Source organism: Danio aesculapii, chromosome 6 (genome assembly GCF_903798145.1).
Source record: "Danio aesculapii chromosome 6, fDanAes4.1, whole genome shotgun sequence".
Classification (NCBI taxonomy): Eukaryota; Metazoa; Chordata; class Actinopteri; order Cypriniformes; family Danionidae; genus Danio; species Danio aesculapii.
The window spans coordinates 19673780-19692188 of record NC_079440.1 but is presented as its reverse complement, the minus strand read 5'-3'; the positions used below and the strand labels follow the sequence as shown (position 1 = coordinate 19692188).

The 18409-nt window shown below is 36.9% G+C and overlaps 1 protein-coding gene across 3 annotated transcripts in view; it reads left to right on the top strand.

Moving 5' to 3' along the window:
• The window catches only part of tns1a (tensin 1a), a 101372-nt gene extending 90508 nt beyond the window's left edge, over positions 1-10864 (top strand). For all 3 annotated transcript variants that reach the window (XM_056459735.1, XM_056459736.1, XM_056459734.1), the window contains 13 exons: positions 81-107; positions 1771-1918; positions 2349-2971; positions 4810-4896; positions 5261-5389; positions 5480-5575; positions 5692-5769; positions 5946-6017; positions 6099-6128; positions 6735-6903; positions 7362-7430; positions 8341-8370; positions 8461-10864. In XM_056459735.1, the coding sequence (XP_056315710.1) occupies positions 81-107; positions 1771-1918; positions 2349-2971; positions 4810-4896; positions 5261-5389; positions 5480-5575; positions 5692-5769; positions 5946-6017; positions 6099-6128; positions 6735-6903; positions 7362-7430; positions 8341-8370; positions 8461-8602 (1700 nt within the window). In that variant the 3' untranslated portion in view covers positions 8603-10864. The remainder of the gene's footprint in view (positions 1-80; positions 108-1770; positions 1919-2348; positions 2972-4809; positions 4897-5260; positions 5390-5479; positions 5576-5691; positions 5770-5945; positions 6018-6098; positions 6129-6734; positions 6904-7361; positions 7431-8340; positions 8371-8460) is intronic.
• Positions 10865-18409: the final 7545 nt, after the last annotated feature.

Below are 18409 nucleotides of genomic sequence, written 5' to 3'. Positions count from 1 at the left end.
ATTTTCACCTTACACTGTTTGTATCCTCTTCAGTCTTAACAAACATCACTGCTCATTTTTCTGTCTTTTTATGCTGTCAGATTCTGATTCTAGTGATGAAATGGAAGGTAAGAGTATGTTCAGATGACAGTGGAAAACTTTACAGTGACATGTTCATTATCTTCAAGAATGCTACACACTCCCATCTGCACACATTCCCTTCTGTTACAAACCCTTCTTGTTAATGTGGGTTTTACAGAAATGGCATTTCAGTACTGTTACGTAAACAATTTTGGCCAAAAGCTTTGGTTCAGTTACTTTAATAAATTTTCTTTTATTGAAAATTCAAATGAAAATGAAGTCCTTGACCGCCGGTTCCATTCAACATAAGGCAGCATAAAGTGAAATGAACATTAATTATGGGATATCGTGAGGGACCAACTTGAAGAACAGGCTTAAACCAAATGTTGGAGGTTTATTTAAATTCAGTAATCAAATCCAAAATACTAGGCAGATACAAAGTCAAAAAAGCAGGCAGAATGACTACAAGTAACAAGTAATAGGTTTGAACAGAGCGAGCGGTAACCCAGTAGACAATAATCCAACAGTACAAGGCAATGGTAATACCATTAAATGAGCCAGTGAAAGACTAGCAATTCTTTGCAAGTTATCAGTGGAAATGCATGCCTATAAAGTGTTTTCATGATGCATCCTCGAATGGATATACTGGTGTCAACCAAACCATGTAAGCAATGTCCCTGAACTGAATGAAACTTGCATATTTTCTCAGATTATTGCTGCAGAATATTATTAATTGTCATGTTTTGGTCTGTATTAATCGGTCAGATGGGAAAAAATGCATTTAGAATACTATAGACTGCCAAAATTTATCAGAGGAGAAGAAATAAAACAACAACTGAGATACAAAAGGTGTTTGTGGTTGGTCAAACTGAACCAGGATTTCCAGGGCAAGAATCCTCTTCAAAGAATTAATGTTTGTTCTTGTCATTTCTGGTCAAGTAAGTGAAATAGTAGGCTAATATCTTTGTTAATACTGCTCATATGTGTCTTTTACCATCTATTAAATTCAGTTTGTCAAAATAGTGCACCCTTACCTGCTTACAAAGTCCTTCTCTGAATGTTTCTGTAGCCATCGCACATTATATTTAATGGCTACGTTGGTCTGCAATATTGCTGAATGAGATTTTTAAGTTTTGTAATAAAATGTTCTATATTAATTATTATATATGATTTTTTTTTTGTATTAATATTTGATTTATTTAGACCATGGGAAAACCCTGCTCCTCAAGATCTACCTTCCTACAGAGTTCATTACCAACACTGTTTCTCCAAACCATAGTTATGAAAAAAGTCTTCAACACTTTAGTTTGTGTTTGTGATTTTGAGATGTTGAGTTTGATTTTGAGTTTGAGATGGAACTAATCTCTGCAAGATGATAGCATAATTGGATTACTCTGATTTACATGATGCCCTGAACAGAGACAGAACTAGAAACTAATATTACTTGCAATAATCAGCTCCACTCATTGGATCATTGACATTAATAGGCATTAAATAACGTACCTGCACATTTAGACTTGCATTTTGTGCAGAATAATATCTATTTTTCCATACTTAGTCATTTTTTTCCATACTTAGTCCATCATTTTGAATTAAGTTTGAACTGCTTTTCATCTTAGAGCTTTCATAATATCATCCTAAATGTGTGTCATATCCTCTGCAGTAAATTATAATTTTATATGTATTTCTTGTTCTGTTATTTTCTTCTAGAGACGCATGGTTTTGTGGCAACAGGGGTCAGAGAAGGAGGATTAATTTCTCCTTTGCACCACCCATACTCTCCTGCTTCTGAAAGACCAGTTCCTCCTGCCCACACTGTCAGCCAACCTCAGCCAGTTAACAACTCTAGCTCTGATGGGTAAGTGTTGTAATCTGAACACCAACTCTTTTTCAGGTCCAAAATTTATGTATATGTCCTGGGCATGTTACTTCAAAAAAGTATTTAGATACTAGTTAATTAACTAAATTATTAACTAAATCAATTTATTACATTATACTTTATTATAAAAGTAATTGACACCCCCAATATTAAATATTTTGAATGATACGGGCACTAAATTGAACTTCATTGAGGTCAATTACAGCAAATTATACAGTATAATACATCAAACATATTATGGCATATTTTATTGTCATTAACATTAACTGCATTGTAATAGAGAAAACAGTAATTTATTTGATTACTCTTTACTGAAAAATGCTGTTATTCACATCACTGGTTCTTATTTATTTAATTGTATACTAACTTAACTAACCTTTTCTATTATATCTCTTGTGCTTTCTAACAGCTTTGGCAATCAGCGTACCTTTCCATCATTTCCATCTGAGCCCATTCGGGCTCCTTTATTTTTGGATACCTTTTCTTACCTTAACCCTGATGAGGCCACTGTTAATATCATGGGTATTCATCACGTCCCAGGAAGCCCCAACACACTCCACCGTACAGTAGCCACCAACACTCCCCCAAGCCCTGCCCTTCAGCGTAGGCTTGGTGGTCCGAGCAGCCCTGCCTTTGGGCGGCGTATAACAACAGCCAACAGTGGCAGTGAACCAACCACTCCTAACAGCCCTCTTCTGGGTCGCAGTGGGAAATTCATCCCACCAAGTCCTGTGCTAGACCGTCATCCCTCACCTGCACTAGTTGCCTCAAGTCCAGATCACAAAGTCCCACCTAGAGGTCAGGCGACTCCAGATGAGAGACTTGGGGCACAATCCAGACAAAGCACCACTTCTACAGTTCAGCCTGGACATGCTACTCCCACATTTCCTATAGAGCAATCCTCTAGTCCCTCATTGTTCTTACCCCTGGATATAAGAGCAGGATCCTCCATGGAAAATTCTGAAAGTGGTCCAGCAGATTGTGGTCCTACACAAGTGCCCCCACAAGGACATGCAATCCCCTCAATATATGGTATGACAGCTAAAAGTTTATAAATAAAATTACAGTGGAGGTAAAATTTAAGTAATACCATTTAATTTGCTAAATTCCTGTATTTGCATAGTCCTGTTTGAAGTTATCCTTGCAGGAGTAAATGCCATTTTTAATTGCATATAATAGTTTTAGTTGCCCTGGTCCATTCCTCTGCGGCAACCCCTGATACACTAGGGACTAAGCTGAAGGAAAATACGCTCAGCTTGGGAAAAAATGCTTCAGCAGACATGCGCCTTTAGGTATAGTATAAAAAACTTAAATCAGATATTTGAACAAGCAGTTGAACTGGAATTGCTTACCAATTCAATCAGACAGCTATTATCATGATGTAAAATAACCCATCTAAAAATGGGTAAGACGTAAAAAAAATTCCTTAAAGCTGACTATGAAATAATTAAATGGTGACTAATGTTTTGGCCCCTAAACATTTCATGTTACATATATAACCATGGTTCCCTGAGAGAGAACATGATGCTGTGTCAGAAATGACAACACTTTAAGAATGCCCCTCAAAGTGTTTGCATTACGATGCACAAATAAAATGAATCCACTAATGTGGCACCTTACCACAGTGTGACACAGTATGCTACTGTAAATTGTGCACTCATCAGGACATTAGAACTTGGGACTCGGAACAGGAAAGCTTTTGAAGGTGCAGGCCCAGATTAAGAATTCAGGGTCCCCTGGGAACATTGTCTTGTAAGGCCCCCTACCCGGCCGCACCCCTATAGTTGAATTAAAAAATAAGAATAATATAATACTTTTTTAATAAAATGAATCTATAATTTGTATAATTTAAATAAATTATATGTAGTATATATATATATATATATATATATATATATATATATATATATATATATATATATATATATATATATATATATATATATATATATATATATATTTATAGTCTACAAAGATATAACTTATTTTTTAAAGTATTGAAAAAATACTAATAAAATTAGTGAATATATATATATATATATATATATATATATATATATATATATATATATATATATATATATATATATATATATATATATATATATATATATATATATATATATATATATATTTATTTATTTTATTTATTTTTTTTAAGGGTATTTTTAATGTATAACTTTTACAAACTTATACAGCATATTATTGGCATGGCAAATAACACACAATGCCTCTCCAATCCAGTTCTATGAATCTGAGTCTTTCATAATACACACTTATTAATGATTTACTGTCTCTCTCCTCCTCTTCCTCTATTTTCTCTACTCTCCTCGTGATGAAGAGCAGGCAAACAGCATAGATCAGCTTGATTATAAACCTAAAAGTATCCGAAATCACACACACTATACCTCTTCTCTCCTGGCTCTCTCCTCTTCATGGCCTTTCTCTCTTTCCCTCTCTCTCTCTCCTTTTTCTGTCTGTCAGAACCAAAGCACACTAACAATTGCTCTGATTTTCGATCTGATTTGATCTGATCTCATAGCTAGATGAATAGTCAGAGAGTCAGGGTTCTCTTGTTCACTGACTCAGTTACCTCAAATGAAGCTGCAGACAGGCCTTTCAGAACAGTAGTTAAGTCCCATGCCACGACTCTAACATAACTTGTAGTACTCAGCAGCAAAGCCCCATGAAGGAAATGTACTGTATCATTAAAGATTTTCTCCCTAAGGTTTCACCACCCAAATATATGTGGTAAGCTGATATGGCGACCACATATAACTTTAAAGTAGTGAGAGCTTGGTTGATCTCCACTGTATAATAAACAGATTTCTGTGCATATTTGAAATAAAAACCTGTATTCTTCTCAACAGATGGACCTCCAGATATTAGAATCAATATCAAATTTGTTCAAGATACATCCAAATATTGGTACAAACCAGAAATCACCAGAGAACAAGGTAAGATATTTAATATCGATTTTCACGAAATGTCTCTTTTTTTAAGGGGATCAAACCTTTCTGTCACAAAACATTCCATGTGCTTACAAAGCTAGAGGTCCATTATAGTCATGTTGTTCTGAAGAAATTGAGCTCCAATTTCTCCATACTGGGAACAGCCCCAAGACCCCATGCAGGTTCCAGCTTGCAAAATGTACAGTAGTTTATACTGGTGACCTGCTTTGCTGGATTTTTAAACAGGACAGGCATCATCAAGATACAATTTTGTCATTTATAATTATGTAAGATGGGTAGTACTGTGTTTTTCTTCTATCTATGAAAGTGTGGATTTGTAGTGACATATTTACTTATTTGTATCTTTTAGCCATTTGCATTCTTAAAGATCGTGAACCTGGAGCATTTGTCATTCGAGACAGTAACTCCTTCAGAGGAGCATATGGCTTGGCCATGAAAGTAGCCTCTCCCCCTCCAACGGTGCAGCAAAACAAGAAAGGTAAAAAAAGACCAATGCATTAACCAATATTTAGATCTTAATTTCTGAACTGATCTTCAGCTCCATTTATCTTTTCTACTTGCTTTCAAGTTGGAGACATCACAAATGAGTTGGTACGACACTTCTTGATTGAAACCAGTGCCAAGGGTGTGAGACTTAAGGGTTGCCCAAATGAACCCTACTTCGGTAATAAAAATGATGTGTATTTTACTGTAAATTAGAACCTATTTAAACTAGCCTTCCACTCATCAGCGTGTTTGTACACTGTAACATGTCCTTTGTGTGTATGGGTTCATTTACAGGGTGTCTGTCTGCTCTTGTATATCAACATGCCATCACACCTCTGGCTCTACCATGCAAGCTTATGATCCCTACAAGAGGTGAGAATGCCATTGTCGCCCTGTCGCCCCATTCCTGCAGCCTCTGTAATTGACCTCTTCTAATTGAATGCTGTTCGCTTATATCTCTAGTAGTGTCACTCATTGTCCATCTGTATTACATCATAGAAGTCTTTGTATTTGATTTAATGTCTTCAAGGTTTTTCCTTTTTAAACAGATCCAAATGAAGAGGCCTTGGAACTAGCCACACCAACAAGTTCAACAATGGATTTATTAAAGCAGGGAGCAGGCATGTCTCTATTATGCTCTTTATGACTCTTTAAATAACTAATTTGTCACCTAATTTCTTGTCACTTTTCTCAAATTTTAGGACACCCTAAACCTATTGAAGATTTTTATGGTAAGCAAACTGTATCATAAACTAGTTTAACTGTAAAACACTTGCTAAATAACCTACACTCATGAACATCTGAATCCAGTTCTAAAATTAGGTGATAAGGTAGCTAACTTGCATATCCCACTACTGCCACATTGCATTCAAAGGGCACCTATGATGAAAATCATTTTTTGTAAGCGGTTTGGACAGAACTATAGGTAGGTATCGTGTGTTCACGTTGGGGTTATATAAAGCCAATAAGTCTCTTTTTAAAATTTTCTGACATTAAAATAGGATCCAAATCCCTCCCGTTTTTGAGGCTGACCACAACTTGATGTAGGAGTGCGGTTTCCCCGTCCACCGAATTGGTCAACAGCCGCGTACTCTGTAGTAACGCATATATTCATATCAACAAGACGGGATGTGAGCACACTCTGACAGGCACATGGAAACGGTGGGCGGGAAGAGCCAGCATTAAAGGCACAGGCCACAAAAACAGCTTTTGAGCTGAAACTTTACAGACACATTCTGGAGACACAACAGACTTATCTTAAATCTTAAAAAAGTGGTAAAATAAAAACTGCATGTTTGAAGTCTACACTACACACTAATTATATCTCTTTCTTGCAGCTTGTAACGTTTTGTACATAAACTCTGTGGATATGGAATCTCTGACTGGTCCCCAGGCTGTAGCCAAAGCCATCACTGAAACACTTGCTGCCAAATCCCCTCCTACTGCAACCATTGTCCAATTTAAAGTGTCTACACAGGGCATCACACTCACTGACAATCAAAGGAAGTAAGTTTTAATATGATTCACTTTTAAAAATTGAAGTGGTAAATGTTTTAATGGGGTGGCACGATGGCTCAGTGGTTAGCACTGTCGCCTCACAGCAAGAAAGTGGCTGGTTTGAGCCCCAGGTGGTCAGTTAGCATTTCTATGTGGAGTTTACATGTTCTCCCCTTGTTCGCGTGGGTTTCCCCTGGGTGCTCCGGTTTCCCCCAGTCCAAAGACATGCGCTATAGGTGAATTTGGGAAGCTAGTATATGTGTGTGAATGCAAGAGTGTATGGTTGTTTCCCAGTGCTAGATTGTGACTGGAAGGGCCTCTGCTGCGTAAAAAATATGCTAGATAAGTTGGCATTGTATTCTGCTGTAGTGACCCCTCAGCTAAGCTGAAGGAAATGAGGATTTGAATGATGTATGAGCGTCAGTCTTGGAATAACTCAACTTTTTTGTTTGTTTGTGTTTTTGTAGGGTTTTTTTCAGACGTCATTACCCAATCAGTTTGATCACATACTGCAATATGGACCCACAAGACAGAAAGTAAGTTTTTTGTGTGTGTATTGTGTTTTTTAATCAGCTTGTCTACATGGTGTATGAGCTACTCCTTTCAGAAACTTATTTTGACATACAGTATAGGGTGAAATTTACCAACAGCTTGAACCACTAATCTGCTTTTTAAGTGTAGCATAATAAAAAAAACTATTGTCAGGACTACTGTAAAGACACAAAGTGATGCATTAGCAGTGAAAGAGCATGAACATTGATTTTAGAACTTAAGTAATCAGACATTATTGCATATATAGCACATTTGTAAATAAAACATAAAAATTATTTGTGATTTTTGCTGTAATAGTTTCTATTTTTTTTTGTTAAAGTCAAAACTGACAGAAAAAAAAATCCTGAATTGAGTATACACTAACCTACATATTGTCAGACGAGATGGTGCAGTCAAAAACAATGGCAGAACAAACAATCATATTGTATATAGTCTATGGATGTTAACATTTTCACAGACCGTAAAATTATTTGAAGCAACCAGATGAGTCTGTGTTATTAGTTTCAGCAATTGTTACATGGGAATGACATACCTTAAAATATGGTGACTGACCAATTAGATTCAAGTATTGCAGACAGCTGTGTAATAAAATGTTATAACAGTGTGATTTACTATGGTTTGTGACAGTTTGTTTTCTGGTATTTGTGTGATTTCCAATGCCTAAAGGTTTGTCTTAATACATCCCTGTTTTGTTAGTACACATAGTACACATAGTACACATAGTACACATAATTAGACATTATGAAAATAGCTTCTGCACCAGTTTTATTTAATTTGTGCATTGCCAGTAGATCACATGCAAAACTTTTCACTCCCATCAATGCTATAATTGGACAGTGCTTTCCCTCTAATCTGGCATAAATTCACTAAGATCCTGTTCTGATGTTTTCACAGGTGGAATAAAGCAGAGGGTGGTGTAGCAAAGTGAGTATACCATACTGAAAAATTGTCTAGAACTTTGTCAAAGGCTTAAAAAATGACTCTGATCAATCTTTATTCTGGTTTATAATGCAGGCTTTTTGGGTTTGTGGCTCGAAAACAAGGAAGCACGACTGATAATGTGAGTCACCTGTTTGCTGAGTTGGAACCAGACAATTCTGCTTCAGCCATTGTCAGTTTCGTCTCCAAACTAATGCTGAACATCCAGAAACCTTGAGTGACTGCCCAGCAAACATCTTGGTTTCTCCATATGAGTCAGATTTTTTTTCACCAAAGAGGATTTGGTTACGCTAACTTATTTTTCCAGAGTGGATTATTTTTTTCAATACAGTTCTACTGTCATTTTGTTGAAGAGACATGGTAGTGGGGCTCTTGTTTTTTCTTCTTTGAGAAGATATGAAAATTGCACCCTTTTTTAAGAGAGGATCTTGCTGGAAAAAAGGCAGACAAGAATGCTTGGGTAAAGGTAGTAAGTGTACTGTAAATGAAAGGGATTAGTGTCCTTTTGGCCTTCCTTACCAGAAGGTTGGTCTGTAAAATAATAACATTATTTAAAAAGTTAATACAAATACATGAATTACAAATAATATTTAGAGGAAAAAACCAAAGGTACTGTTAAAAAATATGTCTGATATTATTTGTTTTTATTTATAACAAAAAAGGCAAAAGATAAGATCAGACCAGTCAAAAACTATTGAGTTCCTCATTCTGTGTACTCCTGTGAAAAGTATGAAAAAGCCATTTTGCATGTTTGCTTGCAAGAATCACAAGAGTAATTTCTCTGAATTCAGAGGACTTTATTTTACTCTGCTGTTACTCTCCGAAAAGCATTTTACAGAACTAAACTTTTGACTTCAGCTTCCAACAGACCAAATCGATTGAGTAAATAAAGAAATGTGGTCCAGAAAATGGAAAACGAAACACCTTGCCCAGGCTTGCCAAACTGATCACCACATAAGGACTTGCTATACTTGCCTGTGGACATAAAACTAGCCACAGCACTGCAGTCACTGGAAAATTCACATTGAAATTCCATATCGGTATGGATAGTGAAAATCACATTGACTCTACCCACAATGTCCTGGCTGTGGTAGTAGATGTTTAGCTTTTTTCTGAACTGTGCTCAACATCCCATTTACAGCTTTACCCCAGTCAGTGACAAATATAAGACGTTTTGTTGCATACTATTTGAGTGCATGGGTAGGTTCATTTTGTACTTGTCTTTAAAATGTATTATGAGAAACCATGACATTAACTGAATATTTATTTTTGTTGCAGTATTACTCATGGTTAACTAATATTTAAAATAGTGTAAAGTCTACAGAAAAAGAAAAACTTGACTTAAACGTTGAAAATTACATATTTTAGCTAAAATATCGAAATCAGGTTTTGAGAAGCTCTTGATGTAAAATGTATGTTTTTGTCTTTATTTGAATGTGTGTTCACTGTGTCATTGTTAAGTGTTTTAGAATGAAAAGGCATGAATGTGGAAGAAATTGAAACAAAAAAAAATATTTTAGATTAAAAAACACCAGTACGTGTAGAAATTTGCCATGAGTGCTGCCATTATGTGTGTGAATCAAACAGCTCCTGCAATGGATATGGACTGTGTTACTGGTCAAAGGGAGGTCAGTTATTTATTGTATTCTGTTGAAACATAAAAGGGAAATGTAAATGATATAGAATATATTGCTATATTTAAAAGAAAAAAGTTATAGTATTTCATTGAATGCACCTTCTATCCTGTCAGTGACTGTAGGTTTTTATAATTGGTTCCTTCTCTGTTGACCATCATTAAGTGCTTTATAATCATAGATGGGGCGTAAGAGATTGAATATAAAAAAAATCTCATTTAATTGGCAGGATGTGAGGTGTTTTGCTATAGATTTCCATATTGACCTTATTCTTCACCTACAAGAGGGCGCAGCCATTGGAATCTTTTTGGCTCATTTACTTCCATTGATTTTTAGACTTTAAAAACGTCTTGTTATGCAGCTTGATGTTGCAAACTGATATTTTCTTATTATATTATTCTTCATTTTATGTATAGTTATGAACACACTTGTTTGTAGAACAAGTAGTTTGACGGTTTTCTATCGTTTATTATTTCTTTATCATTTCTCCCATGGATAACTCAATCGGAAGTTTTAAAACAAACGCAAAAACGAGCGCACTTCCGCATTGCAGAATAAGGTCAATACCAAGAGGTGATGATGATATAGCTCTCAGTTAAGTAAGCCATTGACAAATGTAATAAGTCAAAGCTAATCACTGAAAATGTGTTTCAGTTGTTCAGCAAATTTTGTCAGGTTTTTCAGACATGAGTTTTGGAGCTGCAACATGTTTGTGTTTTAAGGATTGCAATTATGGATGAAATGCAAGAAACTGTGGAGTTTACAGTCAATTGTGTCAAATGGTCAAAGGGAGCGATTTGACAGACCATGTGCAGTTGAAAATAAAAAAAAAATCAGAAACATAACCAATTTTAGTTTTATCTATCACCTTGTGTGTTTCAAGATGTTTTGCTCTTTATTGTGTACTTTTTAAAAATATCTATTGTACAAGTTGTACTATGTACTTACTCAGCCAAAAGTGTCTAGTACCACAATGATGAATCCAGCTTTGCACAGCACAATTGTGCATTGAGATATATACATATAAGCATACACACATACATACATACTTAATGTTATGGTCAACTGCAGTGTTGCCCTTGCAGGCTGCTGGAGAACAATCCCTGTCATTCTACCGAACTACAAATCCCACCATGCCCCGCACTCACACACCAGTTCTAGATGACCCCTTGATTACACACACACAGCTGCAGATCATCGTCACTGATTACTCTGACTATTTAAGCACCATTCTCAGTATTGTTCCATGTTCCTGTGTTGCTTGTTTTCATGCTTTGCCATCTAGTTTTTGATTCTTGGACTTTGTTTTTGGATTGTGATAGTTTTTTGCCTGCCCCGAACTTTGCCTGTAATATTGACTTCTCTCTGGATCGTCTCATGCTCTTTATGCTGGTTGTCTATCCCTGCCTACTCTACCATGGAACTGAACAAAGCTGCACATGGACCTCCATCTCTGTTGCAGCGCTTTCATCCCTACAGAATATGGAGCCACATATGTTCAAGCAGCTATAGATCAATCAGTTCAATTGATGCGTCTTAGCCTAGGTAATCAGGCTGTACAAGTTACATACACTTTGTTAATAAATTAATTAATCTGGCACATCTAATATCATGGGATGACATTTGTCTCATAATCTTTTTCTGAGGAGAACTATTTGAACCACTTGCTTCATGCATGCTATTGCACTGTCCTCAATGGACATTGGAGTATTACATAGATCTCGAATTGCTAAGGAAACTCCTAAACATTTTTTAAAGGGGACATCCAACTGCAATACTCACCGAAAATGCAGCTTGCTGCTCACAAAATGGCCGCCACCAGTTCTTCATGTCACAAGATGGCAGCCACCAGCTCTTTAGGTCCAAAAAACAGCTGTCACTAGTCTATCAGCTCACAAAGTGGCCACAGCTAGTGCATCAGCTCACACGATTGTCACAGACAGTCTGCCACCAGCTCACAAGATGGCTTCCTATTCTAAGTCTATTCCTGTCATGGTTCCTGTTGTAGTTTCTGTCCCTAAAATTCCATCACCAGTTCCTCTTGAAATCCTGGAGTCCCACGAATGGCCAGAGCTGCTACCTGAGTCCCACAGATGGCCAGAGCAGCCACCTGAGAACCACTAATGGCTAGAGCCACCACCCTAGTTCCACAAATGGCTACCAGAGCCATGTGACTATCCAGTGCTGCCAGAGCTGTGTGACTATCCAGTGCCACCTGAGCTCGAAAAGTAGCTGTGACCAGAGCTACAGCTGCAAGGGTTGTTGATGCCATCTGGGCTTCAGAGTGGCCACCACTGCCATCAGAGCTACATATGCAAAAGCCGTCAATGCAGCTTCCTGATCCACTAATGCCTCCTGGCCCTGAACCTCCTGATCCGTCTATGTTTCCAAAGCCTCCTGACCCACTGAGGTTGTCTGACCCACTAGTGCCTCCTGACCCACTCGGGTTGTCTGATCCACCATTGCCTCCTGACCCAGAGCCTCCTGACTCACTGGAATTGTCTGAACCCCCTGTGTCTCCTGACCTACTGGGGTTGTCTGATCTGCCAGTGCCTCCTACCCAGAGCCACCTAACCCACTGGGGTTGTCTGACCCTCTACTGCCTCCTGACCCAGAGCCACCCGACCCACTGGGGTTGTCTGATCCACTAGTGCCTCCTGATCCTAAGCCTCCTGACCCACTGGGTTGTCTGAACTATCATTGCCTCCTGACCCAGATCCTCCTGACCCACTGGGTTGTCTGACCCACTGGTGTCTCCTGACACAGAGCCTCATAACTCACTGGGGTTGTCCGACCCACCAGTGCCTTCTGACCTAGAGCCCCCAGATCTACTTTAGCTACTTCTTTTCATGCAACAACACTGAAGAAATGCCATTTTGCTTCAATGAAGTGAGTGTACAATTTGTATTTGACTGCCTCATTTGACTTGACATTTTCTTTTAGTGATGTATGTTTTGAGTGAATTCACTACTTTACCTTATAGCAAAGTGTAATTTTTGTCACATGAAAAAAAATATTTACATATATATATATATATATATATATATATATATATATATATATATATATATATTGGTGGGCCATTTTCGGCATTAACGTGAGACTTTTATCTCGCGATAAAAATAATATCGCCATTAATCTATTCTCAAAGTTAGGTTGGAAGCTGGGTCTATTTTATGCAAGCTATGATGACTTTCACCTTGATATTTTAGCGCAGATGTATACCTGACCGATGAGCCGTCTGACAAAAAAGTGCATCAAATCAAGTGCACAAAACCTTCTGAATCAAATCAACAGGATGCCTGACTTTAACTGCAGTTCCGCAGTTTCATTTTAACTCATGAACATTTCATTCATGCCCCTAGGGTATTATACCCAAATAAGGAGTAAGGACTGGTGAGAGTGTTATGGAATTTAATAACGCATGCCAAATAGAAAGAAAATAAACTTCCACATTTCGCAATGTGTTTGTGTGTGTGCGTCTGTGTGTGTGTCAGTCCTTTACTGACAGCCGCGTGTGTGGATCTTGTCGGAAAATGTGGTGAAAACTCCTACATGATGGTAATAGTTTGTTCACAGTGATTACTTCAATAATGCCACTAATATATGCATACTCCATATGTCTTAATTCCATTTCTGTTTAGTTCAGTTATGACTTTAGTTGAATTAAGGTGATCAAAAATCACTGTTTTGAGCTTACAGTATGTAGGCCTACAGTTCAAAATTTATGTTTAACTGAATAAACAGTTGGTAAACACAAGTACATCTTATTGAACATCATTTATTTTCATCACCAGTTATCATAGTAGAACAGTTTCTCAAACAGTTTGTGATGCATTATGGAAACAGGAGATAAGCCCCTTGTCTAATGCACCACCTGGGAAACTTGAGAAACCCGTTCTCAAAGACTTATTATTTAGGTAGCACACATATTATGGATGCCTTCGGCAGAATTTAAATGAGCCATTTTAATCTATATTAATCTTATTGTATAACGATAATTTGTTCGGTAGACATTCAGGGAAAAAATATAGCTTAAAGGGGCTAATGATTTGGATCTTAAAATGGTTAAGAAAAAAATTAAAACTGCTTTTATTATTATAAAGAAAAAAAAATCAATGGGGGGCTAATAAAACTTCAACTGTATTTATATATATATATATATATATATATATATATATATATATATATATATATATATATATATATATATATATATATATATATAAATATATATAATTGGCATAATTTTGCATAATCATTAAATAAACTGGAAAATGTATCATGGCCTACAGTGAGTTTCAGTATTCAGGGAATTGAGAGTATTAGTAAGGCCAGTGGTGTTAAAAAAAAAAATTTACAAATACTCAAATTTATGTATGTAGTTTTTATCAGAAATAAAACAGAATGTTACGTTTACACATCCCAGCACAAATTGCATGTTAACGCATAAACCTTTCACAGCATAATACTCACTACTCTTGAGTACTTTTAAAAGGGTTACTTTTTACTTATAGTTGGAGTAATATTTACAACAGATACGTTTACTCTACATGCACTACTTTTATTTGAGTATCATTATTCTGTACTTTTTCAACTGCTGAAGGCAAAGACCCCCAGACTGAATCTATATTTTATTCCAACATGTGTACAAAGCAGGGTTTTTACAGATTTGATTTTTGCTGTGGAATATACTCACTGCCTGACATTAAGTATTGATGTGTACCCTACTGCACCTTCAGGATCATCTAGACCTCACTATTTCTCTTGTCTCTGTTTGTTATTTGTATTTCTGATTCCAGAACCTACTGAGGTGATAAGCTATTATATTGAAGAAATTATATTTTCTGAGTTTTCAAGACACATCAGACAAAGCCAAATGAATAAAAACTATATAGGAACTGGGGTTGAATAAGATTCATGAAGGTTAACTTTTTATATTTTAATACACAAAATAAATGTATGAAACAACAATATCATTATAAACAATTAGGTACGTTTTTTATTTAAATGTTTATTTATGGAAGATCTTCACATTGATCCCATGGGCCAACCTGAACACCCGTCGGTGACACACCTGCAGCTTCTCCATGATGTATGTCCAGCGTTCCCCAGCCTCCGGCACCAAGACTGCAGCTCTGCACAAGAAGTTTGGCCAGAGAAGATATGGCCGTGCCCAACAGAGCCTAGTTTTTTCCTTCACTTTCGTCAATTGATGAAGCTTCGTTCCTCGCCACTGGCTTGCATGGTTTGGGACTTGTGGAGCTGTGCATCGATGAATTTGATCTTCAGTGTTTGGATTTTCAGCAGTGAAAATCAAACCACACTGGACTGAACTAACTGAACTTCAACTGAAAACTGGACTGACACAGTTTCAATTAACTAGAACTTCTATGTTAAGCTGCTTTGACACAATCTACATTGCAAAAGTGTGATAGAAATATAGAAAGTGGAATTGAAGTGAAGATCGCTTCTTATCACCTCTGCTTTCTTTATTAGTCAAATAAGTAAACAATGTGTGCAGAGAAGACACTATTCAAATACATTGTCTGTGACAGTCTGTGGTACACCATGACCATGACCACCATTTCAGTTATTTTATTATTTCAGTCAAGATCACTTTCATATATATATATATATATATTAATATAGTAAGTATGCAGTTATTTTAGCTGTTTGGTTCTGCAGGTCCATGCAGCAGATAATGCAGCAGCAAATCAAACCCCTACAGGGCTAACAAAAAAGATCCAGAAATCATGCATTAACAATTGCAATTAATTATGGATTAATGCACAGGTCAAAAATGTGAAGTTGATTATCATGCACTTGGACTAAAACATCAAACAGATACCACACTATAGCTAGAAGGAAAAGGGGAAGGTGGAGGAAGTGTGTAACTGGATTTTAGCCAAGCATTGAAGAGTGACCTGATGTATGGATTTAAATAGACCACTGTGATAGATGTCAGGATTGGTACATGTCAAGAACAGCTGACCATCAACTGATGCAAGCATTGTTGGCATGTCCTGCTTGAACTAACCCAGTGCTAGATTTATTTAACACACAGAGTTAAGAACAAAATAAGAGACCATATATATATTTTTTATTATATTTAATGATAAATATATTTTGATATGTATTTAATATATGACAATAATATAATAATAATAATAATAATAATAATAATAATAATAATAGAAACTCTAATGATAACTTTGAAAAGAGCACTATTGGCCAAGAGAGCAGAGACAGGCCAGTAGACAGAACAGTTTGAATAGACTAGAACAGAATAGTTTGAATAGAACAAGTGTAGAGGGCAGGTGTCTTTGGTATGAGATCAATGTTAGCTTATATGTAAATATCTGATATTCAATTCAATTCAATTCACCTTTTTTCTATAGCGCTTTTACAATGTAGATTGTGTCAAAGCAGCTTCACATTGAAGATTATAGTAAATTGAAACAGTGTCAGTCTATACACGTGTATGAAATCTTAAAGAAATCTTTACACGTAAAGAAACCTTATTAGGCAATAGAAAAGCTAGTGGTCATCTGTTGAAGATGTATTGGCATAGATGTATTGATATGTATTGATACTTAACAGAAGCTAATATGCTTTGATCAAAGGTATGTTATACTTGTTATAATTAATTCACACTAAAGATAAAAGTTATAGTGATTTCGCAGTAGAGGGAGATAAGCATATCTTTGTTTCATATGTGCTTGTGTGGGAAAAGCGAGGCCATGGTCACAGCTAAGGAGAGTCTGCTGGGAGTATTAATGGGGAATATCACACCCACACTTAATATGCAAACATGCTCATGACAGCTCCATGTTTGTTTTTTGTGGGCAAAGTGGGCCACAGCCACAGTGCGGGCTAGCCTAGGTATGGTCCACAGCTGCTGGCTCACTACGAGCTCAGGGTGAGTAGCCCAAGCTAGAGAACAGCCCAGATAAATCCCATTTAAACCTTGTGTGGGCCATACAAGTATCAAGAGCAGTGCCTTTGAGAGTTTGCTCGATGTCAAAACAATGGCCCATTAGTGTTGGTTCCTTTGGGCTTGATTGAAACCTACAGGTAAAGCTGCAGTCACACAAGAGTTTGAGCATGCGAAATTCTGTCATACGGCACTGCGAAAAAGGGGCTGGATTAAACAAGATGACAAGAGATTAAAAACGCAAGCGATTTCTACATATTTTAGATTTCTGTATAGAAAGGTCATGTTTTGGTCTTACATTGGTCTCACGCAATCAAGAGATGCGATTTCACAGGTCAGAGTTCATCATGCTTGAACTTTGTAACACAGCGACATGAGAAACTTGTCACACAACCTTGCGTTTCTGGTTTGCCACATTTGAATGAATGAATGGAAGTCTATGGGGCAAAAAGTGCAGTGTGACCGTGTGTCAAGACAGGGTTGGAACGTAGCTGTGCAGGCCTGTGGCCCTTCAGGGACTGAGTTTGACACCCTTGGCCTAGACTTTTTCAGAATATTCTCGAAAGCTTGTGTATTATGCCTGTTTTTGATTGTATATACACTGGTGGATTATCACTGTGGGTGTAATGGTTGTGAATTGACGATGATGAACACTGTAATAGCAAATCCAAATGCAGCATTTATTTAGCAGGATAGTCATACAGGCAGAGATCAAGTGCAAAACAGTGCAAAACAGTACAATAAGGGTTATCCAAAATCGTAGTCAAGCAGGCAAAGGGGTTAGGTTATAAGGCTAAGGATCAATACACGGAAGTAGTGATGTGACGTTGTGTGCCGAGGCTTCGAAGCATGTATTAAAAAAATGATACATCTCGCAATGAAGCAGTGTACCGGAGCTTGATTAGTTTTGCCATCCTCATGTGATCAGTGACGTCCGAAGCTTCATTTTCGCCTATACCCACGTGACTGCTTCGAATTTTGATTTAAAGGTTTAAACACCCCCATGGGTTAGTAAAGTGTATAGCGAGAGATTAGGCATCGATTACATATATTTCTACTGTTTCAAAGCACTGCACCGGTCCCACACACCAGTAATTTAACTAAAATACAATAGTAATTTATAGTAAATAGGTTTTGAACCATATTAAAGTGTATTAGCGTATTTTTTACAACTATCTTTAAAGAAAATCACTGCATATCGTAGTATAGTGGTTAACAGAGACCAGCTGAGACCAGACCGAATGTAGCCCGAAAGCCTCACTCACATAGCCTCCTCCTTAGAGCATTCGCCTCCCATGCATGAATCGCTGCTTCGATCCCTGCTTGGAACAAGTGGGTGGTTGAAGGACTAGTTGAAATACGATAAATGTAAATACTTTTGAATACCTTGGATTTTACTACAGTCATCGGTGGTGTAAAGTAATATACCTTATGTGTAAAAACTACAGTAATT